The sequence below is a fragment of the Arachis hypogaea genome, chromosome 5 (assembly GCF_003086295.3).
Source record: "Arachis hypogaea cultivar Tifrunner chromosome 5, arahy.Tifrunner.gnm2.J5K5, whole genome shotgun sequence".
NCBI classification, from domain to species: Eukaryota; Viridiplantae; Streptophyta; class Magnoliopsida; order Fabales; family Fabaceae; genus Arachis; species Arachis hypogaea.
In genome coordinates this window covers 37330214-37358126 of record NC_092040.1, presented here as the reverse complement: position 1 = coordinate 37358126, position 27913 = coordinate 37330214, and the positions used below count along the sequence as shown (strand labels likewise).

Here is a 27913-nt window from a genome sequence, read left to right as displayed (position 1 = left end):
AAATTATAATTATAAAAGTGTATAATATCAAATAAATAATTAATAAAAAATTAGTAAATAATAGAAAAAGATAGTTCATATAAACAAAAATAATATAAATAATATAATAGTATGCATAAAGGATAAACTTGGTAAAAGATAAATAAAGATTGAGTATTGATGGCTAAAAACCCGTTGGTGAAACGCAGAAGCTTAAAATTGTTGCTTCTTGAAAATGTGGTTTTGAATGCAAAATCACTTTTGCGTTCATGAATAAATAATTTGCCAAACCAAAAATTACAGCTTTCAAGATATCTAAATTTATTTCTTCTCTTTGAACGTGCCAAACACACCCTTAGTTTTTGGTGGACATGAGGAATTTAAGGCAGCGATCTTGCGCACAAACAATTTTATGATCTTTTTCGTTTAAGGGCGTGGTAAGTTGAAGTCACATCCTGAATAACAACTTGAAAATAACAGTGGTTCGAAGATAATTTTAACAGAAGTAGTCGATGGTTTTAGAGTGAGCAAGGAGCTTGAACAATTCAAGCTACGTCTACCTCTTTTATAATAGTCATATCTTCTTAATAGACAAACGGATTCTCTTTATTTGTTGATTAAAAGAATTCAAATACATAATTAACTAATAACAACTATATTTTTATATAAATCAACTTAAATTGATCGAGTGATCAATTCACTTGTTTGCATAAACAAATGTCAAAAGTTTAAATCCTCTCTTATATAATTCATACCTGTAACGAATTAATTTTTAGACTATCAAACTAAAAAATACTTGTAAACAACAAAAAAATTATATTTTTATGCAAGTGTTAAAGCATATTTGATGTATAAATAATATTTTTCTAAACCAAGAATAGCCATTTTGTGATGCATCTTAATTATAACTGGCCCACACAAGCCAAAAATGTTCGAACCCCGGCATTTCAGGACCAAGTTTCATTCGCCTAGCTCAGTGGACTTGAGTTCACTCTCACTGGCTATTAAGTATTTTTCGGGAATTCTCAAATCTAAACTGTCGCTATGGAATCAAATGAAATGAATAGTGATGACTGATGAGGAATCGCGGCAAAAAATAAAAAATAAAAATAACGCATCTTAATATCTTATTGTAAAAAATAATAATGCCGAAAGAACAGTAAGTAAATACATCAACAATTAAGCCTTGTTCCATTTGTATATTCCACTAGATGGATAGAGTGAATACTATGAATGTTCATTTATCAAAAGAAAAGGACAAAAAGAAAACTATGAATGTTCATCTGATTTAGGCATTATTATTTGAGACGATACCAGTACAGAAGTATCCTTGGGATCTTTCTTATAAGATGCGTCTAAAATGTCATCCTCCAAGATACGATATTTTTATGAGGGTAATGCTTGAGGAAGCTTCTGATGAGGGCCACTTGATGATGCGTCTTCTTTTGTCTACTATAGGGCCTTCAGCATCACAATGTCTTCTGATTAGGATCAGTTTTGGAGAGCTCACTGTACATATCAGATATTGCTTTTGCAAAGTACTCCTTCGCTTGAGGTCTCTTAATCTGAGAAAATTCAGAGGCAAGTTAGTTAGGCATCATTTATTGTCACAAACAAAATGTTTGAAGCTTGCTGAAATGACAATCAGGAAATCTCAGAGACTTCAACACTTGCCTTGAATGTAGGAGTCAGCAGATCGTTCTCCATTGTGAATGGTTCAGGCACCAAAGTCACAGCTTTTACAAATTCAAAACCTCTAAGCTGAAAGGCATCAAATTAAGATAGTAATATTTAATATTATTAACAATGGGGTGTATTAAACAAGTAACGTAACCTTAACAAAACATTTAGTAACATACTTGAGCTTCTTGTCCGACAGCATCCATGTCCGCCAAGACAGCAGCCCTCGCTCTTGGATCATTACAAAGTTGTGATATATCATTATACTGCAACCAAGCCAATAAAACCACATTATCATAAGATATTGCATTTTAAAATCAGCATGCAGTGATACAAAAATTAAAAGGAACTATAGTAAATTTCATGGAAGGATCCTTGCTTCTTGTTCTCAAAACAACACACGCTGGCAACATAGCATTAACTACCATTTTTTCAGAAAAATAAGGCCTCCCTATACAAGGATAGGCACGGGCATAATAACCATCCCAAATTTTAAACCTTAGAAAAGTATAGTTAGTTGCATGGTTTTGAGAGAGGGGATATCAAGAGGAAGTCACTGAAGAGGTTTTATCTGCTACATATGATATCTGCGAAAGAAAATATCCATCCATCTCATAAGATTCAATTCTCAAACTGAATAACTGTGCTTGGTCTCGCAACTATAACATTAACAGCTTGCTAAATAGAGGACAAGAACACAGTCAACAGCCAGCATGATTCATGAACTGTGAAAAATTGCACAATGCATGCAAAACAGGGTTATCAATTCCTCTTCAAAGTTCAGATATCGAAAGTTCGTTTTCTAGGAAAAGATTAAAGTACCGTGATGCCTTCCGAAGCAGCCCATGCTTTCAATACATCAGGATCCACCGCGACAACAGCTACCAAAGAAGAGTTTAGGCTATCACCTACAAAAGGAAAAAGAAGCATCGTGAAGGAAAGGAGAAAATAAGACAGCAAAAGAGGACTACGCATGTGTGCTTGTCGAATTTGTATGACAATTCCCCTACCATATACAAAGCACTGAGCAACAAACTTGCATTTGACATATACGTTTTCAATCTTCTCTGGTGCAATGTACTCGCCTTGTGCCAACTTAAAGATATTCTTCTTCCTACATAGAAATGCAAGGTTTTGATTTGCATGGTTAACAAACTTGACAAATATAAATCAGGAAAGAGTTGCCAATTTTAGGACATATTGGACAAAAACTGAAGATAGCATGTTGGCACCAAGATTATTATTGAAGCCTACTTATAGAACAGAGAATACTTGTGCCAAGGAATTTAACAGGTCAGCACATAAATTTACCCATTATGCCTGGAATGATAATACCTCACCTATCAATAATTTTGAGACGACCTCCAGGTAACCATGTCCCAATATCTCCAGTATGGAGCCACCCCTCTTCATCAATGACTTCCCTCCTGATCAATTTGATCCAATATGAGGTATCTTTCAGATAGAATAAATAAAATTCGACTCATAAGAACCACAGAACAGGAAAGGGAGTTACGTCTGAGCTTCATCTTTGTAATAACCTTGAAAAATAATTGGACCCCTAACACAAATTTCACCACGTGGATAGGGCTGATCATCAGATGTATAGTTCATTTCTGGCACATCCACGAGTTTTACCTCTGAAACAAAAAGAACAAACTCTCAGCACTTGGCATGGCACTTCAAGCAACAGCCAACATAAACTTAACATTTATGAACTAGATGACTTCAATTTTTATTCTTTTGAACTGGCAGTGGGCAGGGAGCGGTGCTCAAATCCCAATCATGAAGCTCATCATTTACTCACCACAGGCTGGATTGGGAGATCCAACATGACCACCAAGGTTGTCGCCTTCATCAATGCAGCTTATAACACAAGAAGTCTCAGTCATTCCATATCCTTCAGTCACCCGACCACCAAAGCAACTGTGAAGTAGTTGTGAAAGACCATTGGACTAGGAATTTTTTTTAAATGATAAAAATAAAAGAAATGAAGGATAATCCTCTGTAGCAATGCATACCGATTTTATACAAGAACTTACATCTTTAGAAACTCCATGATATCAGGTGATAAAGGTGAGGCACCCGATACCATAAGGCGAACTCGTCCTCCAAGCTTTGCCTTTATCTTGTTGAAAACTAATCTGTCCCACATTGGAGAAGGGTTCTTACCTGAAACAGATGGAATTTGAAAGTAAGGTTTTTTCCCCACCTCTCAGTAGAACAAAAACGGCTACACAAATAAAGACCCATAAGACATCTGCTTCCAGGGGTTCAGTTCGAGAGAGGGACGAATTATTAGGATCAATCTTAAGAACATGATGGGAATCAATTACGTAATATAATAAACACATGAGGAAAAATAACTATATAAATGCATACTATACAAAATAAGGTTTACATAATGAACTTTACCATTCAATAATGCTTGCCTTTTAGCATTATATGCAGCATTAAATAGCCTCTCCCTCAGAACACCAGATGTTTTAACAGCATTAAGAATACTACAGCAAAACCGTTCAAGTGAATATCATTAAGTCACAATGAATACACCAAAAGCCTGTGAACAGTTTAAAAACTACAGTTTGATACTCTACCCAGCATATATTCTATTATACAACCGAGGGACACTGCAGAAGATAGTAGGCCTGAGAGCAGCTAGATCATCCATTAGTTTCAAATTATCCTGCATGATACAGATACGTGAGTCAGGTAATGAGCGGAAAAGAAAAAAAGAAAGTTGGCTAATGTAGTGCGAATAAGTCGGTAAAACATAAGCAAAATGAAAGGCAGGGAATTTGTTCAAGATTCATACCCCCTGGTAGAATCCCACTGCAATGCCAAAATGTACTATCATGACTTGGTTTGTCCGCTCATAAATGTGTGCTAAAGGGAGATATGATATATAACTGAAAATAAAAAGGAATCCAGAGCAAGAACATTTAGAATATTTTATGAGCCAAAATATGACAATAACTACTGTACAATATGAGGTAGGCATTCAAAATGAACTCACACATCAGAAGGGCCAAATTTTTCATCCATAGTGGTCCCAGCAACATTTGCAATGAAGTTTGCATGGGTCAAGACAGCCCCCTGAAGAGAATCCGTTTAGCAGAAAGATAAATGAAGAATGTTCTATAAAGTGACCAGGAAAGCATTTCATGCACACATCTACCATAAACAAAAAATAGTAATTTGGCAAGAATCTACTCACCTTTGGGGTTCCAGTTGTACCACTTGTATAGCAAATAGTTGCAACATCATCAGGTTTTGGTGGACTAAAGGGCTGAAGATTACTGCTTCCCTACATCCAAGGCAGAAAAAGGCAAGTGGTAACAAGTACTTAGCAATGAAATCATAAATGATGCTTCTTGAATAAATAAAATTATAAATCATTAGCAACTACAGATGGTGGTAAGAAACTACAATCACCATGTTAGTGCAACGAAAAAATAGTAAAAAGAAATATTTTGTGTTTCTTTTATAAAATAAAAAATAATAAAAAGAAAAGGATTGTGTGGTGGGTAGGTAAATTGAAAGAGAGAAAGCAAGACCAGAACATAAGTGACACTTCCTAATTACTCCATAGAAGCAAATAGTAGACGACGAAGTATTAACTCTAGATAATCATATTCTTGGACCCAAAAAAAAAAAAAGTTACCTGATTTAGTAGATTTGAATATGTTACAACCTGAACTCCAGTTGATGATGGAAGTGATGGAATATGACCATCGATGCCTCCAACTACCTGCATAATAATTGATCATCATGGATAAACAATGCAGATTTAATTTAACAGAAAAATTAATCGTATATAATACCTACCACAATTAGTCGTACACTTGGAATCTCTGACAAGAAGCTCAGCAACTGCAAGGTGGGGTGACAAATACTTAAGTTTCACAAGAGAAAACTTATGGTAAAATACAATTGACAAGCACAGCAGAAAACACATACTTTACTAAGTTGAAGGTCACAATACATACCGAATTTAATGTTTGAGACACACAAAATATTACTTGCACAGCAGCATGATTAACAATATACCTGACAGCATCAGGACCTATCGAGCAAAAAATTCATTGCTGTTATATATGAAGATTAATCCAAGGTCATTATGAAAGAAATAATGCTGCCTAATAGATAGAATCAACAAACCAAGAGTATCATATAAAGGCACTGATATGTATGAATATGCAGCGCAAGCATGGTCAACAATGAGCCACTCCGGTCTATTAATAAAGTATATGCCAACGCAAGCTCCCTGGAAATGCACGTACCAGTGGTTAGGTAATAATATATGCCAAGTATTGAAATAAATAATTGAGGTTCATGACTATATTATAGAATTAACCTTTGGAATTCCATAATAAATCAAACCAGAGCCTATAGCTGACCGTGCAGTACCTGCTTCTCCAAAAGTCATCCACTTGTACCTTGACAATGGAATAAGAGTGGAAATGATGAGAAGTTCATAAATAAGTTTTATTATAAAAGAAAGGAAGGACAAGAAAGCATAATGGATAAATAATTGAGCTGCTTACTCCCCAACTGTTCCATCAACACGGTTTCGGGTTCCCAGATACTTATAGTCTCGAAAAGTGTCAACTGAACGCCTATGATTGAACATTTCGATAAAATATAAATCAATGTCTTAGGCATACAAACACATATTCCCCTTAAAGTATTGTCCATTAGTAGCACTCATCCAGCAAATGGAGTTGAAATTGAAATTTGCAGAGGAAAAAAAAAGGAGTAATTCTCACACGAAATTATCATGCAGTGTACCAATTTCAGGATGATCAGGGAATCTGCTCACTAGCTTGAGAGGAGAACGTGAGGATCTGCACCCCAAATAGAAAACAAAAGAAAAGAGAATAAAAAGAATCTGAATAATGGTTCAGAATGATTTAGATTAAAGTAGACCAAGTGCATTGGAAGGGGTATACCTATACACATTCCACTTTCCTGTCCGCAATTTCTCTGGTAATACAACACTGTACCCCTGTTCTGCTCCCAAGTAAAGATTAGAACTAGTAACATTAACAATATGGTTGACAAAGAACATAGTAGCATAGCAAGATAGTATAATAACACTAACAAGCCATGCAAATGAAAGACTAATTTGAAGAAATGGATATAAAAGTTTCATAGTTCTGACAAAAGTCCTACAAAGATCAGTATTATTAATGTAATCCACTTTGAGTAACATGATCAAAGCAACAATGATCATATAATTAGTCAGCTCTGCCCTGCCTCAAGTCATAGTTCATACAGTTAATAAATGACAGCAAGTGGTTAGCAATTCGAGTATTGGCTCCTGTGATTGTCACCAACAGAAGGTAATGGATCCAAATAAAGTTCAGAAGAAACATAGACGGAGAAAAATGTGCAATACTATTCATTATCTTCTTTGACTATTTGGTTCATTAACAACACCAAGCAGGAAATCAGATTCAAAATCATAAATAAGCTATAATACAGAGGTACACCAGAATTCCAAACAGAATTCAGAACTCTACCAATTTCTAGTATCACTAAACAGTGAATTGTCATTTCACCGAAAATATTTCTGGAAAGAAAGAAAAAAAAATCCCACTGAAGCCAGCAAGACCAAGTCAACAACACACTGAATTGCCCATATTCTCTGTGTATTCAATGAAGAAGCGCAAATCATATTCATCAATAAAGGAGAAATAAATGATAAAAAATAATTCAGAGCTGGATCTCCCATTTATAGTTTTGCACTACCCTTGGCCGCAACTAATTTTCCACTGCAACAATCATCACAAAGAGAAACTCATAGAGAAAGACAGAGAGAGCGAGAGAAGGGTTGTACCAGAGAAGAACTCGCCGGCGGTGGGGTTCTGACAGAGGTGGGCGGTGGGAGAATCCGCGGCGGAGACTAGGTGACCGTGGATGGCTTTGAGACGACGTTGAGCAGGAGCTGAATCCATTAACGCGAAAGCTTAAACTCAGCTTAGACACAAAGGAGAAGAGAACGACTCTATTTTTTTTTCTTTTTTTTTTCCTTCTTCTTATTGCGTTTTTTTTCCTCAGAAAAATGAATAAAAACTATATAATGGAAAAGAAAATGATAGAAATGTAAGGAGCGTGGCACGCAAAGCGAGGATACTGATGATCCGGATTTTTTTTTTTGGAATAATGATCCGGATATGGTTAAGATGATGATTGCGTCCTATTTCGAACATGCATTTTCACATTATTTTTTTATTAATACTTTATTATTAGGTGGATTGGATTGATGAATATGTCGTCAGTCACTTTCCCGTGACAATTAATACGAATTATAAGCTCTTGAACTTTTCTAATTTCTAAAAGCCTAGAAAGATATTCCTTCCTTTTTGCTAAGTAATTTTTAATTCTTGCATAGCTCTTTTTCATATTGGATGAGGAGAAGATCAACACACTATTATTATTCAATTTATTTTTTTCTCTTTTTGTTAATGTCTGCGTCCGTGACTGTGACATTTTGTATTGATCGGAAACGAGATAAAATGGTCATGTTTAAAGCTAATTCCAAAGTCTAAAAATATCTGCCGGCAATGGCATATGCAGAAAAAATACAAGTGAATATGTCTCCGTCCTTCTTGTCATGGCGTGAGTTGCCTCACAGACACGAGATTGCTTCATGGGATCCGGAGACACTTTCATGTTGTGCATTAAATACTTCAGTAGATGGCCTATGTTTCTGCTACCACTTCCTTTGATTTCCAAATCATTCATCATTCTTCATGCTTTATATTAATATAAGTAATAAAACTTGAAATAGACAAAAGGATAAAAAAAAAATAGTGTTAGTTGGAATGTCATTATTCATTAAGTTGATAGAAAATACAAAATAATTTTTTTAATGAAAAAAAAATATTTTTTTGTTATTTTTAACGTATTTAATAAATTTTTAATAATAAAAAAATTAAAAATAAAAACACTAAAAAAATTTTAAAAAAAAACACATTTTTAAAAAAATTATCATTTACATCTTTTTTAAAAAGATTTTTTTTAAAAAAATTCATATAATAAATAAATAAGCAAAATATTTTTATATTATTGTATCCAAATATAATTGATAGATAAAAAAATCTTTTGTATAAGATATTTAAATATAAAATTATTTTTACTTTTTTTAATTATTTTAAAAAATATAATTTGAAAAAAAATTATTATTAGAACTTCATCAAACAAGCTCAAAGAATAATTTAATTGCGTACATTCTTTATATTAAAACATAGAAAATAATGCTACCTATATATACAAAACTGGGAGCTTTCTTAGATGAAGAAAGTATAACCTGGATCTTGATGGACCAAAGAATAAATGAAAATAGTCAAAAATTCAAGGGCCAGTTTGCAAATAGTAAAATTTAGTAAATGCAACAAATTTAAATATATCCTTCTTGCAACCTTACCTTTTATACTGTTTTAATTTTTTTTGTCTATTATTATATTATCATCGATACTGTTATTATTATAATATTTTTATTATAATTATTATTGTTATAATTAGTATTAGTATTATTTTGATTATTAAAATTATTATTATTATTATTATTGTCCTTATTGTCAATGTTACGACAATAATAATATTAGGGCAGATTATAGGCTTAACAAAAATGATCCTAAAAAATTTTTAGTAATCTACCAAAAATGAGTCTAGATAACTTAGGGGTGTCAAAAATTCTCAGGAGGCGGGGATCCCGCGGAGACCGCCCCGAATGGGGGGAATTTTCTCCGTGGAGATGGAGATGGGGAGCAAAATTTTTCCGAAACAAGCGCGGAGACTCGAACGGGGATCCCCGCCCCATCCCCGATAATTCCCTAAATGTTTGAAATTTCTTAAATAACCTTACTTTATTTCTAACATAGGGATTTTTTTAGCAATTTCACCAATTAAAAAACCTAACTCTATTATTCAGTCTTTCCTACTCACTGTGTTGTTTGCTGCGCCATCTACTCTCTATTCCCAGTTCCAACTCTATTCTATCTCCACTTTGTTCAAACTGCAAAACTCCCACAGCACCATACGCTGTTCTCTCCCACAGCCCCAACTCTCTCCAGTTTCCACTTGATGTTAAAGACTATATCTTATTGTTTTTTTTAGAATGAAAATTGTATTTTAAGATTTTATTTTATGGACTATAATTTACTATGTTGTATTTGTGGACTTATAATCTTAGATAAGATATATTTGTGTGTTTGTAATAGTATTTTCTAGTTTGTTTTTTATTTTTTTGATATTTTTTACTATAATTTTCATATGAATATTAAACATAAGGGGATGGGGAATGGGTCCCGCGAGAATACGGGAACGCGGGAAATGGGGATGGGACAATTATCCCCCACAGCGGAGATCGGGGCAAAAATGGGGACTAATTCTGGGGCGGGGACGGAAAGCAGGAAGGCATCCCCCGCCCTCACCCCACCCCATTGACATCCCTAAGAATATATTTTTTTTACATTAACTTTAGATAAAAAAAATTTACTTTTGACATATAATTAAAAACTTAAAATGCAATTAATAAAAAAATTTTATCTATAAGAAGAATTATTAATGAGATCTAGTTTAGATATAATAAAAAATAAATCATATAAATAGAAATTTTGCATAATAGGTAGAATTAGATGCAAAATTAACAATTTTTTTAATTATTTTTTTTAATTTATTCAATAATAATAATAATAATAATAATAATAATAATAATAATAATAATAATATATTTATCTAACTTTATTTACAATATTTCTATATATGTTAGTCATTCTATTCATAATTATATTATTAAATAAGTCAAAAAAATTATATTATTAATAATTATTGTAAAATATTTAACAAAAAAAATATTAAACTTTTAAACAAGCATTGAATGTTTTTAATTCAGTATATTTTTAGGAAAAATTTTTAAATACCATAAATAATAGTACAGCATCATTTTCCACCACTAATATAGAATTTATGAGTTTACTTTGTAAGTACAATTAGATTGTGTTTTTTTTGAGTTTTGGTCTTATCTATGCAATGTGAAATGTCAGATAACCAGACAAGTTCACAAAACTTAAACATACTCTTCACTCATTTGGCTTTCAGAACACCAGATCCGACACTACTCTCTTTACCAAGCTCACTGCCACCTCGACTACTCTCATCCTCGTGTATGTTGATGACATTCTAATCACTGACTCTTCGAACTCTGAAATTCAGAATCAGATGAAGCAATTACACTCTACCTTCTCTCTCAAAGACCTTGGTGGGATGAGCTATTTTTGGGCATTGAAGTGGTGAGAGACCATGATGCTGAAATTCACCTTTCACAAACCAAATATGTCACAGACCTTTTCTACAAGGCTGGAATGCCCAATGCAAAACCAATGCCTACTCCCTTGACCTCTAGTTTAAAATTCTCAGCCCATGGAGGGGAACCCTTCTCTAAGCCGGCTCTGTATCGGTCTCTTGTTGGAGGGCTCCGATATGCTACAATCACACGTCCTGAGATCTCCTACGCCGTCAACAAGGTCTCTCAGTTCATGCATTGTCCTCTTGAAACCCATTGGAAGGCCGTAAAGCAAATTTTACGCTATCTTGCTAGGACAGTCCACCATGATCTTCGCTTTCAAAAATCGAAAGATTGTAGGCTCTATGGATTTTGTGACTCAGACTGGGGAAGTGATGTGGATGACAGAAAATCAACCAGTGAATTTTGTGTGTACCTAGGACTAAATCTTGTCTCTTGGTCCAACCGAAAGCAACCAGTAGTTTTCAAGAGTTCAACGGAAGCAGAGTACCGAAGTCTTGCTGCAGGGCTCACAGAAATCATATAGATCCAAAATCTCCTTGCTGAGATGCATGTTATATGCACAGCCATACCAAGTCTGTACTATGACAGCAAAAGTGCAATCCTACTAGCTGCCAACCCTGTGCTGTACAACAAGAGCAAACACTTTGAGTTGAACCTCCATTTTGTTCGAGACTATGTCACCCAAAAGAAGATCACTATCCAGCATATCCCAGCTCAGGACCAAATTGCTGACACATTGACCAAGCCCCTCTCAGCACCACAGTTTGTGCAGCTCAGAACCAAACTCCGGGTAGCTGTAAGAAACCAAGATAGCAAACCCATGAAGTAGCAGGGTTGATGTAAGTGCAGTTAGAGAAATATGAAAGCTGACTCAGCATCCAAAACAGAAAGGCAGCTAGAGATTAGAAGAGGTAGAAACTTGTTGTTGGTAACTAACTCTCCAGCTCATCAAAGCTGTGTATAAGTACTCTGCAATGTAAAGAACCCGTGTGTGATTTTTCAATGTGAAAAGATTTCAGATCTAATAATTCCTCATTCTATTTCTTCTTCTACTCACTTCTCTCTCTGTTTCTTCAACAGTTTCTGATACCTTGCATGGTATCAGAGCTGTATGATCCATGGAACCTGAATCCAATCCTATCAAAAGCCATGAAAGTACCGCTTCAAGAACTCCAACGTGTTTCTTCAACTAGAATACGTTCGCTGCGTTCTTGTCAATCAAGCATAGCGAGCATAATTTCAAAGCCTGGAGGAAGTAGGCCCTAGCATGCATCAAAATGAACAAGTTACAAAATCACTTGGATCCACAAAAAATTCCGTCAAAACTCAACTCGAAAATTGGATCTGCATCAGAGACTCCATCATACACTAATTGGGAGGCACAAGATCAATGCCTAGTGGCTTGGCTCATGTCATCTATGGAAGCAACCTTCGTCAATCATGTGGTTGAATTTGAATTTGCTTACCAAATCTGGAATGCACTTGAAGATTATTTTGCTGCGCGTGTGAAGTCAAAGATCATGCAGTTGAAGGCATAGCTAAAGACACTCAAGAAGCATAGCTCCTCAGTCTCAGAATACATGGCAAAAATTAATCAGGTTGCTGATTCTCTCAACGCGCTTGGAGCACCACTGTCCACGGAAGATTACATTGAGGCAACGCTCGGAGGACTAGGTGAAGAGTACAGTACCTTCATCACAGTAACTAATGGAAGAATAGATCAGTTGTTCGAAAGTGAATTCGAATCTCAACTACAAACACAGAAAGAATTGCTTGAAAGATTTAGGAAAGTAGATCTTGGATCTGTTCAAGCAAATCTAACGCAAAAAAGTGATGCACCTAAGAACAACTCCTACAACTTCAACAATAATTCCAACAATTTCAGAGGAGGCTTTAGAGGTGGACGTACCAGAGGGTTCAAAGGCGGAGGCGGCAGATCCTCATGGTGGCAAGGTAATCGGCCTCAATGCCAAGTGTGTAGGAAGATAGGACACATTGCGTTGCAATGTTACCATCGCTTTGACCAGAGCTACACTAATCCACAATTCCAACCTCCCAATGCTACACCTCCTCCTTCCATGGCATTCCACAACGGCGGACAAGTGTAACATCACACGCCACAATCTAGCCCTCAACAGCCTACTGCTCCAAGTCCTCAGGCCTACTTTGCCTTGCCCTCTGCAGTGCCTGATGCCGACTGGTATCCGAACTCCAGAGCTTCACACCATATTACCTTCGACCAGAGTAACCTCAACACAGGATCAGAATATGATGGATCACAACAGGTATATGGTGGTAATGGCCAAGGTATGAAAATTACACATATTGGAAATTCTATATTGCATGCATCTCTATCAAAACAGACCATTTAGACTGCAAAACATGCTCCATGTTCCCAACATTTCAAAAAATTTAATAAGCATAGCTAAGTTTGCCCTGGATAATTGTGTTTTCTTTGAGTTTTGGCCTTATCTATGCAATGTGAAATGTCAAATCACTACTAGAAAAGTAGTTATTACAGACGGATATTTCTGACGGATTTTATCCCACGAAAATACAGACGGAATTTCAAAGGAATTTTTTGTCAGAAAACAAAAAAAATGAATTAGCTTAAATTACAGACAGAAAAGAGAATCCGTCGATAATTCCGTCAGAAAATTAATTTTTTCCGTGAAAAATGGTTACAGACGAAAAATTCGTCTGTAATTTAAAATTTTCTGTCAGAAATATTAGAATAAAGATTTGACCAAACGAGCTCTTCCTCATTTCCCGTGTCTCTTCCCCACACCTCCACGCCCATCCCCTCCAAATGCTCTATCGGTAGCGCGTCTCACCCTTGCACCGCCGTCTTACCTTGCGCCGCCGTCGCACTGAACCTCCATTGCACTGAACTTCCATCGCCGCAAAACTCTGTCACACCCCTTCCCGGCTCTTCTCTGTGTGTTGTTGGTTCCCTTTCGAACCCTAATATGCATTTCTCCGCCACCGTCTTCGTCGCCTCCGTTCTCATCCTCTTCACCTTCTCCTGCGTTCATTCTTTCTACCTTTCCGGCGTCGCCCCTCAAAATTTTCAAACCGTACGTCTTCCATTTTTCTATCTCTTTCTGAGATTCGCATTCTCCTTTCTCTTATTCGAATTTATGCGGTACTTGTTTCATTAATTTCTTGATCAAAGATATTCTCACAGAAATCACAAGTGCATTTCTCGCTCGTGTGTATCTTAGTTGATGTGTTTTTCTCTTCGATCTCACCTCAGTCGTGTAGGTAACCCTAATCAGAAGGAGATGCTGTGAGGTTTTTGTTGTAATTTGTTGTTGCTATGAGGTTTTTTCCAATTTTCATACAGTATGGATAACATTGTAGTAAAGAGTACTAATACTTTAGGTTATATATATATAATAATGCTTTTCCTGTCATTGAAACATGAAATAGTAGCAGCAGGAGATAACAATTACAATAGTCCATACTTTTGTTTGAATTTTGAAGAAATTTGATGGTGCATGTAGTAGCTGGGATTGATAAACCCTAGGATTGTGATTTAATTGGAGGTCAGTTTTTTTCTTCTTCAAGCTCTTAATGATTTACAATCATAGTTATTATTTGTTTATTTATTTATTGTTTGATTATTTTTGGATTTTTTTTAGAATTTTAAGATTTAGTAATTAATTCTTTTACTTCTTGTTCATTGTGGGTATAGGTGCAGTGGAGACGAGATGTTGCTTTCGCGGGCTATGAGGTCGTAGTACAAATGGATGTTTTCTGCTGAAAAGATGATATTTGGTGTGGCTGGGATTGATCCTGAAAGAAGAGCAGAGCTAATCAAGGTTGGATGAATCTTTTTTATGTCACTTAAGCCTAACCTAACACTTTCACATGCTCTTAATTTATGTATGAACATGCTTTTCATGAATATTTTTGTTGATGGTAGATGAGTTTATTGATAATAAGGTACTTGTGTCTTTAACATGCAGAATGAGTTATTTTCCTATGAAGACTTTGAAAATATAGATCAATTTGATGCATTGAGTTAAGATTTTTTATGTCAACCTTGGTGTTAAGGACATTTTCTTTTCTGACATGCTAGTTATAAACTTATAATTAATAATAAATAAAATATTCCTTGAATGCTTTTCTGTTTTAAATAGCTTTCTTCTTGCAGATGTTGTAAGGGACTAAATTAGATGGTAAATACTCAATGTTGCTTAATAATGCAATAGTTGAATATTTACATTTATTTTCCATTTATTATCAACAGCTTGCATCATCTCTTGGTCCGCACTTCTATTCTAACATTTTCAAATGCAAGCAAATATCAGAAACGGGCACTCAACAAGTACTGGCCGCTTTCTTTAATTGGTTTTTATTTCCTTTTGGTTACATCAAGAGTAAAGTTAAAGCATATTTTTGATCGGTTTGTAAATGTAAGATGGCTTTTATTCTCAATAGTTTTGAACATTTTTTATCTAGAGTACAAGATACATAAAGGAGTTTAAAACTTTTTTTTTCTGTGGAACACTTGAAACCTTATGAGTACAAGCTAACAAAGTGATACTTTTGCAGATGCTACTGGATACACAAGCTGTTAAGACAATCCTTCTTAAAATTCCAGATGTAGTATGTTTTTTTTTCTGTTGATGGTGCCAGATGTAGTATGTGTAGCTTGGTTTATTTGATTTTTTACGTATAACTCTGAAGTCTTTTCATAAAATGTTTAGATTCAATAAATTTACAACCGCTCCTCATTTGCAAGATTTTCTAGACTACGTGTTGATCCCAACTTCGTGGAAATACCTGCTCAACTCCTAGAAAATTGGTAAGCACTACTCTTTCTTTAAAGGAGATGAAGACTTTAATTGCGGCAATGTCTTTGCCAAGGAGCTTAAGAATGCAGGCTTAGTTGTTGAGAGCGTTATTGGCAATTCAGATGAGTTCTTCAAGGTTACAACAATTTCTTCTCAAATTTCTTAATTCTTCATATATATACTGTGGCAGAATATCATTATTTTATTTTCTTTTTTTTGTCCTCTGTTATTTTCTTTTAACGATAAAGAACAGCACAAGTATATGTCATCCTACATGTGGATTTTGTTATTGGCATTGTAAATTGATTCCATTTGTCTAAGCTTTTCCTCTGAACTTACACTGCACCTGGTTTTATTTGATTCATGAAGCGGAAAATTTTACTCTAATTATTTTAAATCAAGGCATATAGTAGTTTATATGATTTAACATTAAATTCCTTTATTTTTATTATAGCATGATCATTTTTTCATTGCCACTGTATGCAAGAATTGTTGCAAGCACGTAAAAAGCATAAAGAAGAGCAAGTGATTGCTTTGAAGCACTCTATGCAAAGTGGAAGGTTAGTTTTTACCAGATTACTTTTTTATGTTGATGTGGCTCATATTCTTAGATTATTTTGTTGATGTCAAGGTCCTTTTCTTCTCACACTTCTAGGCTGTCATTTACAGGCACAAGCAACGAAAGAGCAAGCTCAACTGAGGGAGGAAATGGCATACCAATACAAGCTTGGTAACTTTGAGGTGAGAATCCCAAATTAAACTATTTGAGGCTCTTTGGTTGGTTTTAATGGTTCTGCTTGTTTATTTGTAATTTTGTCACTATAGGCTGCTGCTGTAATCCAGAGAAGGTTGGATCCTGATGCTGCTTTATAGTTAGATATAGCTTCCATGAATAAATATTGAGAAAAGAGCTTTCTGATCAAAGAATTTGGTGACAGTTTCACGGGGATCATGCCTTCATGACAAACATCAATGTAGATTATGAATTGTTATGGTTATCAGGTATGAGATATGCCTAGGAGGTGGGGATGGATTTTATTTGTTTCGAAAGTTTAGTTAAATGCTAACTGAGAGATATATGTATATTTTGAGGAAGATGGAGAATATTACTCTCTTGCCTTAGATTGTTGTTGTCTTGTTGAAAGAGTGATGGTCCCCATGTGCATCCAACTAATATGTTCTATTTCTTCTTTTGATTGAGATTTTGTAAAGGTTCTTTTGGCTGAAATTTTAGTAAAAGTGCATTTTCATATAGGAATATTTGCAAAAGTGTATAAGGAGTTCACTTGAACTTACATGCTATTATTCTCAATTTTTGTATTTTTCATTAATCTTGCAGGAGCGCCATCTTGGAGATATGAATAAGCAATTTAGGCTCAAGGTTTTGAAATATAACATACACCAAACATTTCAGCATAGAAATTATTATTGCAACAATTCTAGCTATGGAGGATACATGCCTCTTGTCATATTTGTTTAATTAATTTAATTAATGAACACATTTTTAAATTAATTTATTTTCTTGAAAAATTAAACTTCAATTTTCAGCTTGAGGCAGAAGGGTTCAATTTAAAAGCTATGGAAAGCTTGTGGAGTTCAACTTCAGCTGCTACAAACAGCAACTTTACCTTTTAGCCTTCTCAAACCAATAACCCTATGGATTGCCAATCTGAGCCTTTCTTGCAAATAGGGTAAATGAAATTTTCAATTTAATTTTAGTGATGTGTTCATAGAAATAATTAATTAATGACCTGATTAAGGTATTAACACTCAAGTATTAATTAATGATTTTTTCTTAGATTGAAACTCGAGTCAAGTATTATACTACTGGTGTCAATTATTTTATAAAAGCAATTTAAAAATCATATATATATATATATATATATATATGTATGTATAGTAGGGATTTCTATCAATAGTAACTGACATGTTTACATTCTATGGGAAAAAGAGAAGTCACGCTCCTTGATCTTAGTGCAATAACCAAATTAAAAGTTTATCTATTTAGCTTTATCTAATGTTGCTTTCTTAGTTTCTTTCAATAGGTCACTTTCACACTATCATGCGCATATGATGAGAAACCTTGAATTTGATGTTAATTTGAATGGAGTCATAATAGTTTTCATTCTTATTTTATTTTGTTTTCTCCCTCAACGCCAAAATTATTTTTCAGTTTGAAGAATCGTTGGTGGAGCTGCTGCAAAATCTCGCAGACATAGATATTACATTCCAAGGTTGAAGGTAATTTAGCTTCTTCTTTTTTTTTTTTGAATTAATTTTATTTTTTTGTATAACGGGAAATAGTTTGAAGACTAAGGTTTAGGAAGCTCACTTTGATTGCTGCATTTTATATTACAGATTAACAATCAGCACAATGTTGATGAGTAAGCACAAACCTTCATTCAAGGTATGAAAACATTTTCAGGATCTAGCAGGTACATTTTATTTGCCATTGAACACCTTTGACTATTTCCTTTATTATTCCTGACTGCTGAACAACATACTCTGTAAAATTATTGTTCAATAATATTATGTAGCATTTACCACTTATGCTCCATAGCTTTAAGCCATGCCCACCTGAGTGGATCAAATAAATGATCCAACATTTTCTAAGTTGCAAGTTGTTTGACCTATCTTTTTAGCCCTTCTCTGGATCATTTAATATGCTTACGGCAGAATACTAAGCTTCTTATATATATATAGGGGATGATCTAGAATACTAAGTTGCGGGTGATGTAATAGTTGCTGTATCAGGGGATTGTGTATGAAATATTTTAACTATTTAATAAACTCGTGTTGATTCCTTTTGGCAGATATGGGATGTTTTATCAAATGAAGAGGTTGTGGACATAGTGGCATCTTCTCCACGCCCTTCTGCGGCTCGATCACTGGTGGAGTCAGCTGTTAAAGTATGGAGGATGAAGTTCCCTTTGTGCAAGGTTGATGATTGTGCTGCAGTTTGCCTCTTCGTTGATTCAAATTTGGACTCGGGTTTGGCATCGACCGCAGATGACTCAACACTAGAGCCACCAATTGACCAATCCGAGCAGTCTTTTCTCCTTAGCGAGAAGGGAACTCGCATGGATGCTGAAGAACAGCAACAATAGCTTAACTTTTGTACCATGTTTCTTCCCAAGCCTTGCTGGTTTTATTGAGAAGGTTGGAAGAATTATGCTGCAACAGTAAAAATGAGTCATTGTTTTGATGATTTTTATTTTTTGGTAGCTTTTCTGCCAATATTCTTTTCATTATTTATCTTTTCCCTTTCCTTCAACAACATATGAGGAGGGGAAAGAAGGGCTTCAGTATGTGTATTATATCCAGAGAAAAAAGGGTGCCGAGCTTATTTTTTGGTTGCATTAGTTGCATTTCATGATGTAGTTTTATCCTTAGATGGTGAGGGAGGCTGGAGTGTTCGTTATAGAAGGTTTGAACTTTACTATGCTGTTTGTTGCTGCTCAACTTTGGATCTGTGCTATTGTTTATAGGATTCAAATTTGCTACAGGGAGGACTCTTCTTCTGAATTGAGGATTGATACAATAAAGGCATCTCAGACAAAGCGACAGCGTGATGCAAAGACAGTTCAAGAAGCATTTGCCACGAACAAAAAGATTCAAATATTTCTGATTCTAGTTCTTGTGATATCTTCAATGTTCATTATTTTATATTAATATGAAGTATTCCCTACCTCCTATTTTCTTCTTCTCTTGTCTAAGGTACTGGATTCTCAAAGTCAAGGGCACAATCATATATCACAGAAGTGATATCATCATCTACATCCATGAATTCTACTATTTCACCATCTGCTGTTCTCCAAATTAAAAGTAATTTGAGACCATTGCCACTAAGAGTAGCTGCCATGAGCAAAGTATTGGTAAGTACCTTCTGTAGATATGCTCTTAACACACACACACAGAGACGTATATATGGTGGGATGGACAACAATCCTGTCATAATAGATTAATTCTACATGTGTCTTAGTTATTTATGAAAATCTTAGATATTATTGTTTGGTGGTAAACATATATTTATATGCATATGCAACTACAATTTTGCTGTACTCAAGTTCTACACTCCTGCAACTTATGGGTTCTACGGTACTCCGATTGATAATGATATTGCCGTGAAAGTTTTACTTGCTGTTGGTTGTGAATTTTAGGATTTAGTCAGTTCTGAAAGCATTCTCAAGATATGCCTTAGTTGAGATAAATAAATTTAGAACTATAGTAATTTCAACATTTAAGTATCTACTTTATTAGTATCTTATGAGAAGGAAGTTGAGTGAGAAACTGCAAAAACTGCTGACATGAAGGAGAAGGGTGCTGACCCTTACGATCTCAAGCAGCAGGTATCTAATTTAAATTTATCTATTTATGCAAAAATAATATGTGATTGTTTTTAAATATAGTTATTATTAGATTGAAGTTTTTAAATTGTACATTTTACTGGATTGTGCTGACTTTTTTAAATATAGTTATGCAAGCATCTCTCTCTCTCTCTCTCTCTCTCTCTCTCTCTCTCTCTCTCTCTCTCTCTCTTGCAGTTCTATTTTAAAGTTGTGTTTTTGTTATCCTCCTTCACTTTTTCTTAATCCTATAAAACATTGCTAGGCTTCTAAAATCTGTCCATGTCCTATTTTTTGACACCAGGGAACTGCATATGCTCAGTCCAATGCAAACAAATCAAAGAAGAAGAAGTAAATGAACAAATACTTTTAAGTTTCAGCCACACAAGAGTCTACCATGGAGTGAAGAATCATGTAACTCAGATTAGATTGGAGAGTTTAAACTTTAAAGAGAACATGAGGAAATAGTTTTAAAATTTAGGTTGAAAGTCTTGTCCTTCTTTGTTGTAGTTTAAAAGAAACTTTGGGGTATCCTTTTATTGAGACAGTGAGATATTGGATAATGGTGTTGAAAAATAATATCCATTTTTATAGGTATCATGTAATGAATATTATGTTTATCTATGTAATTTTTGGCTTTTTTTTTTTTTAATGTACAGTGTGGTTGATGGAGTAAATTTAGAAAACAAATCTAAAATATTTATTTTGCAATAGAAAAATTTTAAAAAAATTTATTTTACCTTACTGACGGATTTACAGACGGATTTTCTATCAGTATTCAGAGTGTGGGATGATTTTCCAAGGTTCAAATTACAGGCAAAAAATCAGTCGAAAAATCTGTCTGTATTTACAGACAGAAAATCTGTCGGAAAATTCGTCTGTAATTACCGACAAAAAATCTGTCAAAAAATCTGTCTGTAATTACAGATGAAAAATCTGTCGAAAAATCTGTCTGTAATTACAGACGGAAAATCCGTTGGAAAATCCGTCTGTAATTACCAACGAAAAATCCGTCAGAAAGTTCGACGCCTAAGGGAAATGGATGGAGAATTTACAGAGAGAAAATCCGTCGATAACTGATAAAAATCCGTCGGTAATTTTTCGACGAAAAAAAATTCGTCGGTAAATAATTTCTGATGAGGGTTTTACAGATGGACAAAATTCGTCGGTAATTTCGTCGGTAACCAAAAATCCGTCTGTAATATAGACCAAATCTATCTGTATTAAGCGATTTTCTAGTTGTGGATAACCAGACAGGTTCTACTACAATGACTCCTTAAGGATGGCCTCTACAAATTTGAAGGAATTTCAGTCAACACAAGTTCTAATACTCCACACACCACCTCATTGCCTCTTCATACACCTATCAATGCAAACACCTTGATTCAAACACCTCCCTCAACCATAAAACCCAATAAAACAAATACACATACCTGTGTAGCCTCATAATCTGCACCCTATGCCACTGCTGCTCTTGTTCCTACTGCTGTCCGCATGGCTCCTGTTTCTGCAGCAACCACATATGGGAATAACAGTGAATGTCACACCTCTATAGGAAATGTATATGCAAAAATTACATGTAAAATTAGTACCCAAACTATGCAGCTATGACATCGAAAGTTTGGTCACCCCGGTGACAAAATAGTTAGTCTTGTCATGAAAGAATGTAATATCCCTCATGAATCAATAAATAAAGAAAATTTTATTCCTACTTTGTGTCATGCATGCTGCATCAGTAAACTGCATCAGTTACCTCACCCTGAGTCCCTCACATCCTACAAACCTCTAGAACTTGTGTTCTTAGATATTTGGGGTCCAGCCCCTGTTTACAGCAGACTAGGCCACAGATACTACATCTGCTTTATTGATGCGAGTACTAGGTATACCTGCACCTATTTGTTGGAATCAAAGGGGCAAGCCTTTGACGCGTTTGTGAAGTTTAAAGCACTCATTGAAAACAAAATAGGCTTAAAGATTAAATCCATCCAAACAGATAATGCAAAGGAATATGTCTCAAATGCATTCTCAGCCTACCTTGCTTCTAATGGAATCCATCACAGACTAACCTGTCCCTACTCCCATCAACAAAACGGGACCGTTGAAAGAAAACATCGCCACATCACTGAAACTGTCCTTACACTACTAGCTCAGGCTTCCTTACCCTTATTTTTTTGGGGAGATGCTACCCTCTCTGCTACTTACCTTATTAACCGACTACCCAGCCCAACTCTCTCCTGCAATTCCCCATTGGAACTCCTCACTGGCCGAAAACCTGATTACTTATTCCTTAAATTTTTGGCTATACATGCTACCCCCTCCTCAAACACTACAACCCCTACAAGTTTGACTTCAAATCTCATCAACGTATCTTCATTGGGTACTCAGACAACCAGAAAGGGTATCGATGCCTATCCCCACTAGAAAAGGAGTATGTCTCTGGAGATGTTATCTTCAATGAATTCGAATTCCCGTTTTCCCATCTATTCCCTGCCTCAACTAACCCTCCTCCAGTGTCACAGACTTCAATCAACCCAGGTCCCCTCCTATTCTCTCTTTCTACTCTGCCTCGCCAGCCTCTAGCACCCTCCTCTCAGACCCAGCAGCCCCTCCCTCAACCATCTATCACCTTCCCTGACAATGCTCAAGCTATCCAGCCTCTAGCACCCTATTCTCAGCCACAGCAGCCAATCCCTCAACCCCTCTCTCAACCCTCTAGTGCCTCTCCCTTCCTAACCCCCAGTCCAATGCATTCATCATATAGAATTTCCAATAGTGTTAATTGCATACCTGTGTCCCAACCTCCTGCATCTGTTTATTTTCCTGATTCTTCTAATGCTGTGGTTGATGTTTTGTCTGATCCTAACGCCCTTGCAAGTGCTGTTTTGGAGAATTTACAGGTGCCACAACTGCCGCTTGTGGGAGTCCCTCCATCGAATGCTCACCTAATGCAAACTCGGAGCAAATCGGGGATCTTCAAGCCATGCTCATTCGCTGCTGTGGTCCGTGAGGACTCTGAACGGCGTGACTCTGCTTCCGAGACGCTGGCAGTGGTTCCTGCCTCTGACCCAGTTGACGATGGTGGCGCTTCTGGTCTTCAGGCTCTCGTGGCGGTGACAGTTGCTGGTGCTGCCAGGTCCACCCGAGCCCTAGCTTCTGCAGCAGCCTCTGACCTTGTGTCTCGCATCCCTAATTCTGTAGGTGAGGCGTTGTGTAGTCCCCAATGGCGTGAGGCAATGGAGGAGAAATTTGGGGCCCTAATCCGCAACAAGACATGACGTCTCACTCCTAGGCCCACACACTCAACCCCAGTCATCGGCTGCAAGTGGGTATTTCGTATTAAGACGCATCCTGATGGTATAGTGCAAAAGTACAAGTCAAGACTCATTGCCAAAGGGTTCCATCAAAAAGAGGGTATCAACTTTGATCAGGTCTTTAGTCCCGTGGCTAAACCAACCACCATTAGAGTAGTGTTGAGTATTGCACTTGCCAGAGGCTGGAAAGTTCGCTAGTATGACTTCAACAATGCTTTTCTTAACGGTGATTTAGAGGAAGAAATTTTTATGTCTCAACCTGAAGGCTTTATTTCATCTGCTTACCCTCACCATGTCTGTCACCTCCAACGCTCTCTTTATGGTCTCAAGCAGGCTCCAAGAGCCTGGTTCACAAAACTTAAACATACTCTTCACTCATTTGGCTTTCAGAACACCAGATCCGACACTACTCTCTTTACCAAGCTCACTGCCACCTCAGCTACTTTCATTCTCATGTATGTTGATGACATCCTAATCACTGGCTCCTCGGACTCTAAAATTCAAAACCTAGTAAAGCAATTACACTCTACCTTCTCTCTCAAAGACCTTGGTGAGATGAGCTATTTTTTGGGCATTGAAGTGGTGAGACACCATGATGCTGAAATTCACCTTTCACAAATCAAATATGTCACAGACCTTCTCCATAAGGCTGGAATGCCCAATGCAAAACCGATGCCTACTCCCATGACCTCTGGTTTAAAACTCTCAGCCCATGGAGGGGAACCCTTCTCTAAGCCGGCTCTGTATTAGTCTCTTGTTGGAGGGCTCCAATATGCTACAATCACACATCCTGAGAACTCCTACGCTGTCAACAAAGTCTCTCAGTTCATGCCTTGTCCTCTTGAAATCCATTGGAAGGCCGTAAAGCAAATTTTACGCTATCTTGCTGGAACAGTCCACCATGGTCTTCGCTTTCAGAAATTGAAAGATTGTAGGCTTTATGGTTTTTGTGACTCAGACTGGAAAAGTGATGTGGATGACAGAAAATCAATCAGTGGATTTTGTGTGTACCTAGGACCAAATCTTGTCTCTTGGTCCAGCCGAAAGCAACCAGTAGTTTTCAAGAGTTCAACGGAAACAGAGTACCAAAGTCTTGCTGCAGGGCTCACAGAAATCATATAGATCCAAAATCTCCTTGCTGAGATGCATGTTGTATGCACAACCATACCAAGTCTGTACTGTGACAGCCAAAGTGCAGTCCTACTAGCTGCCATCCCTGTGCTGTACAACAAGAGCAAACACTTTGAGTTGAACCTACATTTTGTTCGAGACTATGTCACCCAAAAGAAGATTACCATCCAGCATATCCTAGCTCAGAACCAGATTGCTGGCGCACTGACCAAGCCCCTCTCAGCACCATAGTTTGTGCAGCTCAGAACCAAACTTCGGGTGGCTGTAAGAAACAAAGATAGCAAACCCATGAAGTAGCAGGGTTGATGTAAGTGCAGTTAGAGAAATATGGAAGCTGACTCAGCATCCAAAACAGAAAGGCAGTTAGAGATTAGAAGAGTGTAGAAACTTGTTGTTGCTAACTAACTCTCCAACTCATCAAAGTTGTGTATAAGTACTCTGTAACGTAAAGAACCCAAGTGTGATTTTTCAATGTAAAAAGATTTCAGATCTAATAATTCCTCATTCCCTTTCTTCTTTTACTCGCTTCTCTCTCTGTTTTTTCAACAGTTTCTGATACCTTACATACTTCTTAAAGGTCCAGTTTTTACTTTTTTCATTGTAGACAATTCCACAAATCTGACTTTAAAAAAATATTTTTGGTAGGAAAAAAATAATCAAGAGCTTTAAAGATCATATAAAAAGATTTTATCGTGGACTCAAATGACTGATGTACAATAATTATTAGTAATGTTAGTTTTGACCCAATGTTATACGTATTTGTAAATTGGTATAACATGGTTTTGCTAGACCAATCATTTAATAATTGATTTATTTTAGATGAATTGGTTTACAAATTTTTTTTGTTGAACTTTACCATATGGGTTATACGCCATACTCTTAAGGCTATAACCCACACAGACATAACTCATAGAAACACAATTCATTTTTTTTTCTTAATTTACTGGTCAACATCATGAACAATTTCATATTATTTTCGGTGTAATTTTCTGTTTCAGTTTTTTTTTCTCTTATAAGATTTTTATTTTTCTTTTTATGGTAAAATAAAATGCAAACTTGTACACATTTTTGTTTCTATTTATTATTATTATTGTTATTATCATTTTTTTTGTTAAAACAAAGCACATCTTTTTTCTATTGTCGCATATCTTTTTTTATTAGTAAAAATTAATTTTTTATTTTTTTACACTATTATTTGACTAAAATAAAATAAAATAACAGACTAAAATACACACAGATGCTCTATGCACGAGAAGTAGTGACTTTATTCTTCAACAAAACAAAAATATTAATATAATAATTAATAATTAAATTAATTATTTATTGTTTTACATATATAACACATTTAAAATAATAAGATAACATATAAAATATTTTTGGTATACACTAATATTATTAGACCTACAACTTAATATTATTAGATTCATTTTTATTAGGCCTACAATTTATTATTATTATTATTATTATTATTATTATTATTATTATTATTATTAGAGTAATTACTCAAATCAGTCTTCGAGAATTTTAAAAGAGGATATTTTAGTCTAAAAAAAATTAATACACAGATTAATCTTTAAGATTTTACTCCGATCACTAGGACATCACAAATTTTAGGGATTGATTTGTGTATTAATTTTTTTTTGAGACTAAAATGTCCACTTTTAAAATATTTAGAGACGGATTTAGATAATTAACAATTATAATAATAAGAATAATAGTAATAATCATTTTAATAATCAAAGTAATACTAATACTAATTATAACAATAATAATGATAATAGAGATTTATAATAATAACATTAACGATAATAATGATTCTAATGAAAACAATAACAGCAATAATAAGTGAAATAATAATTATAACAATAATAAGAAAGAACAGTATAATAGACCAAAACAAAAAAAGACCCGTATAAAAGCGAAGATTATTGCAAGAAAGATAATATTAGCTATGATCATAAAGTTAACTTATATTCAAATTTGTCCCAATTAATACAATTAAATATTTATGAACCAATCCTTATATTTTTGGGTATCTTTATTTATTGCTTGGTCCTTCAAAATCTGGATTATACTCTTCTCAACGAAAAAAGTTCCTAAATACCAAAAGGATAAAAGTCTAAAACAATTAAATCTTCTAGGTAATTCCATTAGTTATCAAAAAGTGAGTCAGCATAACTAACTTCGTTTTTAGCAAAAATGTGAAGAGATGTGATAAAGAAATTTATTCTATTTGTTGCGCTAAATTTATTTGTGTATAGACAGTTGTGATTTTTCTTTGGTATGGTCATAGGTACGAAGAGAAGGATGGTTTAATATGCTCGGGTAAGTTAGAAGATGAAAAATATTAAGAACATTAAGTTTGAAAAGATTGAGGTGAAAGAATTAAAGAGATAAAAGATTGATAAATATGTCTATTAATTGTCTAAAAGAATGTATAAAAAAAGTTTTATCACTCTAACTTGAATTTTTGGCAAACTAAATTATCAACTTCTAGGTATTTAGTCCGTTCATAAAAAATCGGATTAGTCGCGATGTGAATAACACTTTGATTATCACAATACGAAATTGATAGATGAATAAAAGATACATGCAGAATATGTACCATTGAAGTTCACAAGGTGTACCAGTAAGAGTACGATATTCAATTTCGATGAATGATCAGATAATAATGATTTATTTCTTAGTTTTTTAAGAAATCAAAGAATTACCCAAAAAATCAATAACCAGCCAATGATCTTCGAGTATCGGGACATCTTGTCCAATCGGACTCACTAAATCCAAGAATTTGAATTTCAGATTCTCTTGGAAAGAAAATTCCTTTGCAAAAGGATATTATTAAAAATCTTAACACACGCTTGGCAGTTTTAGGATGAAATTTAATGAGAGATGTCATAAATTAACTTAATTGTTGAGTGGCATACATAATGTTTGGTCCTGTAGTGGTGACAGAGATAAGCTGTCCAACCAAATGACGATAAACAAAAGGATTATATAGCAAGAGACTATTGTCTTGATATAATTTTGTGGCACTAAGGCACTATCCATGAGAACAAAGATAGGTTTGGCACCTAATAAATCAGAATCTTCTAAAAGATCAAGATAATATTTTCTCTCAAATAAACAAATCCTTTTTACCGATTGAGCAACCTCAATATCCAAAAAATATTTCAACGGATACAAGTATTTAATGAGAAAGTGTTAGTGTAGAATAAGACTTAATGGCGATAAATTCAGAAATGAAATTACCAATAAAAACAATATCATCAATATAAACTAGAAGAATAGAGATTTCAGCACCAGTTAATTTACAAATAAATTATAATCATATAAGGTCTACTGATATTC

At 35.0% G+C, this 27913-nt stretch overlaps 3 protein-coding genes across 53 annotated transcripts; 2 read left to right on the top strand and 1 right to left on the bottom strand.

The window, feature by feature from the left end:
- Window positions 1-1083: 1083 nt before the first annotated feature.
- Window positions 1084-8070, bottom strand: LOC112801256 (long chain acyl-CoA synthetase 6, peroxisomal). 2 transcript variants are annotated; one of them, XM_025843891.3, is made up of 23 exons: window positions 7502-8070; window positions 6612-6672; window positions 6429-6506; window positions 6207-6278; window positions 6017-6098; window positions 5821-5926; window positions 5649-5725; window positions 5488-5532; window positions 5324-5410; window positions 4877-4966; window positions 4676-4755; window positions 4475-4568; window positions 4257-4345; window positions 4075-4163; window positions 3702-3831; window positions 3467-3585; window positions 3176-3299; window positions 3000-3086; window positions 2670-2773; window positions 2482-2567; window positions 1839-1925; window positions 1654-1740; window positions 1084-1544 (listed from the first exon to the last, which is right to left on the bottom strand). In XM_025843891.3, the coding sequence occupies exons 1-23, from the start codon at window positions 7617-7619 to the stop codon at window positions 1449-1451; spliced, it is 2088 nt and encodes a 695-aa protein (XP_025699676.1). In that variant the 5' UTR covers window positions 7620-8070; the 3' UTR covers window positions 1084-1448. The 2 variants fall into 2 exon arrangements, with proteins under 2 accessions (XP_025699676.1, XP_029154163.1); XM_029298330.2 differs by having other exon boundaries at window positions 6207-6270; window positions 7502-7863.
- A 1890-nt stretch (window positions 8071-9960) lies between these two features.
- Window positions 9961-11498, top strand: LOC112803460 (secreted RxLR effector protein 161-like). Its single transcript, XM_025846955.1, has 2 exons — window positions 9961-10075; window positions 10882-11498. Exons 1-2 carry the CDS (start codon window positions 9961-9963, stop codon window positions 11496-11498), a joined length of 732 nt encoding a protein of 243 aa, XP_025702740.1.
- Window positions 11499-13732: 2234 nt separating this feature from the next.
- On the top strand, window positions 13733-20775 carry LOC112801255 (probable protein phosphatase 2C 33). Of its 50 annotated transcripts, XR_011882068.1 has the most exons (18): window positions 13741-14052; window positions 14462-14523; window positions 14673-14799; window positions 15231-15308; window positions 15536-15589; window positions 15726-15913; window positions 16265-16337; window positions 16447-16518; window positions 16603-16625; window positions 16716-16779; window positions 17117-17158; window positions 17326-17468; window positions 17951-18018; window positions 18136-18184; window positions 18591-19204; window positions 19284-19652; window positions 20038-20126; window positions 20428-20775. XR_011882068.1 is itself a non-coding variant. In XM_072237132.1 (12 exons), the coding sequence occupies exons 11-12, from the start codon at window positions 18152-18154 to the stop codon at window positions 18882-18884; spliced, it is 327 nt and encodes a 108-aa protein (XP_072093233.1). In that variant the 5' UTR covers window positions 13740-14052; window positions 14673-14799; window positions 15231-15308; window positions 15536-15589; window positions 15726-15913; window positions 16265-16337; window positions 16447-16518; window positions 16603-16779; window positions 17326-17468; window positions 17951-18018; window positions 18136-18151; the 3' UTR covers window positions 18885-20775. The 50 variants fall into 50 exon arrangements, 5 of the variants coding, with proteins under 5 accessions (XP_072093233.1, XP_072093231.1, XP_072093230.1 ...); XR_011882056.1 differs by having other exon boundaries at window positions 13733-14052; window positions 18591-20126; XR_011882069.1 differs by lacking the exons at window positions 14462-14523; window positions 17117-17158 and having other exon boundaries at window positions 13740-14052; window positions 15231-15396; window positions 16232-16337.
- Window positions 20776-27913: the final 7138 nt, after the last annotated feature.